The following is a 1638-nucleotide window of genomic DNA, read 5'->3' on the forward strand; positions in this document are numbered from 1 at the left end:
TTTGTAGAAACCATGCTACGTTTTATTTTCTGGATTCTTTGATGAATAGAAAGTTCAAAAGAACAGCATTTATTTAAAATAAATAGTTATATTTGTATTTACTATCATTTCGATCAATTTTATGCATTATATATATATAGTATGGTGTATATAAAGCAGTGGGTAGATTATGAAAATCTTTAGAAAATAATGTGCAACATAAGTTTTGATTTCATGTTGACTTTAACTCTTATTAGTGAGTGATCAGCACTTGAAGTTGATTTTCTCATAAGGTTAGCGTGAATAAAAGCCAGTGCAGGTGAGGAGATCAGTCCTGGTGAAGCCGCTTAGCTAATCATGAATCTTAAGACCTCATGAAGTGATTCAAAAACATAGCAAAACATCAGTAGTCTATGCACTTCAGCCAGTGTGAGTGTGTGTATTTACAGGTTTGCGTGATCAAACAGTCGTGGCTCTGCTGTGCTGCAGCGCGAGCGGTGAATACTCTTTGAAGCGGACGCAGAGTTTGCCGCGAGTCCATGGGTTTTGTAGCGTGAGTGGGCAGAAATCGTCCTGTAGCCATTTCTCTCTCCCCTCCACCAGCAGAACCAGGCCGAAGTGCTCGAGCTGCTCGCTATCGTACACACACACCTCAGATGCACAGGACGGGTATCCGCACTGACCCGGGGCACAGGTGCAATGCTGCGCCGCTTTCTGCAGGTGACGGCACACCGTGTTGATCTCCTGGACCACCAGACGAACCATCTCTTTGGCCGACGTCTCTGGAGTCACGCGTAACTACAAACAGACATACACACATGAATCAGCAGACTAAACTGTCTATTTAGTAGTAAAATATGGTTAGGTGTCTTGATGCTCAAATGCACTATGGTAATAACTCACAAGCAACTTTACACTTAGCGGAACTGAACTGATCATTTAAAATTTCAATTTAGTTCCTGAATTTGAATAGAGGTAGCAAACAGAATGAAGAATTATATTATAAATCTATACAATACAATAACAATTGTATAATAACAATTTAATATAAGTGTTCTTTTAGTATCATTCATATAATGTTACAGTTTTTGTTAATATTTTGAATTAAATTTTATTTTATATGATCACATTTCAGTTAAAGTTTTGTCATTTTATCTTGTTTTTTTTCTGTCATGTTCATTAGTTTTATTTAATGTGCTTATATAGTTTTTAATAGTTCTTATTTATTAGCTTTTATTTAGTATCTATTTAGTTTTAATTATTTCGGTACATCAAGTTAAACTAAATGAAAATCAGAAATACTTTAAAAAATATTTTATTTCAGTTAAAGTTAATTTTATTTCATGGTTTTAGTTAACTATAATAACCTATAATAATTATTATGAATAATATAATATAGAACTAAAATGGAATAAATGTACCATGAAATTCATATGACTTCTGGGGTATATGGAATATTTCCAAAAACATTCAAATACATATAAATGGAATCAATTTAATATTTATCTAAATATTTTGTATAAGTATTTAATGAATTAATTAAGCATAAAAGGCCTCTAACACTAGCTTGCTCTATTCTATCGGTTTTCTTTTTATTTATTATATAATTAAAAAAATTACTTACTACGTGTACTGCGTTAAGCTAACTGAGACTTGTTA

General features: G+C 32.7%; 1 protein-coding gene across 1 annotated transcript in view; it reads right to left on the reverse strand.

Moving 5' to 3' along the window:
• Positions 1 to 241: 241 nt before the first annotated feature.
• LOC107561114 (ankyrin repeat and fibronectin type-III domain-containing protein 1-like) overlaps positions 242 to 1638 on the reverse strand; it is an 89570-nt gene continuing 88173 nt past the window's right edge. Inside the window, exon 23 of the mRNA XM_016245467.1 lies at positions 242 to 777. Within this exon, the coding sequence (XP_016100953.1) occupies positions 439 to 777 (339 nt within the window). The 3' untranslated portion in view covers positions 242 to 438. The remainder of the gene's footprint in view (positions 778 to 1638) is intronic.

This window comes from Sinocyclocheilus grahami, unplaced genomic scaffold (assembly GCF_001515645.1).
Source record: "Sinocyclocheilus grahami isolate Dianchi unplaced genomic scaffold, SAMN03320097.WGS_v1.1 scaffold758.1, whole genome shotgun sequence".
NCBI classification, from domain to species: domain Eukaryota; kingdom Metazoa; phylum Chordata; class Actinopteri; order Cypriniformes; family Cyprinidae; genus Sinocyclocheilus; species Sinocyclocheilus grahami.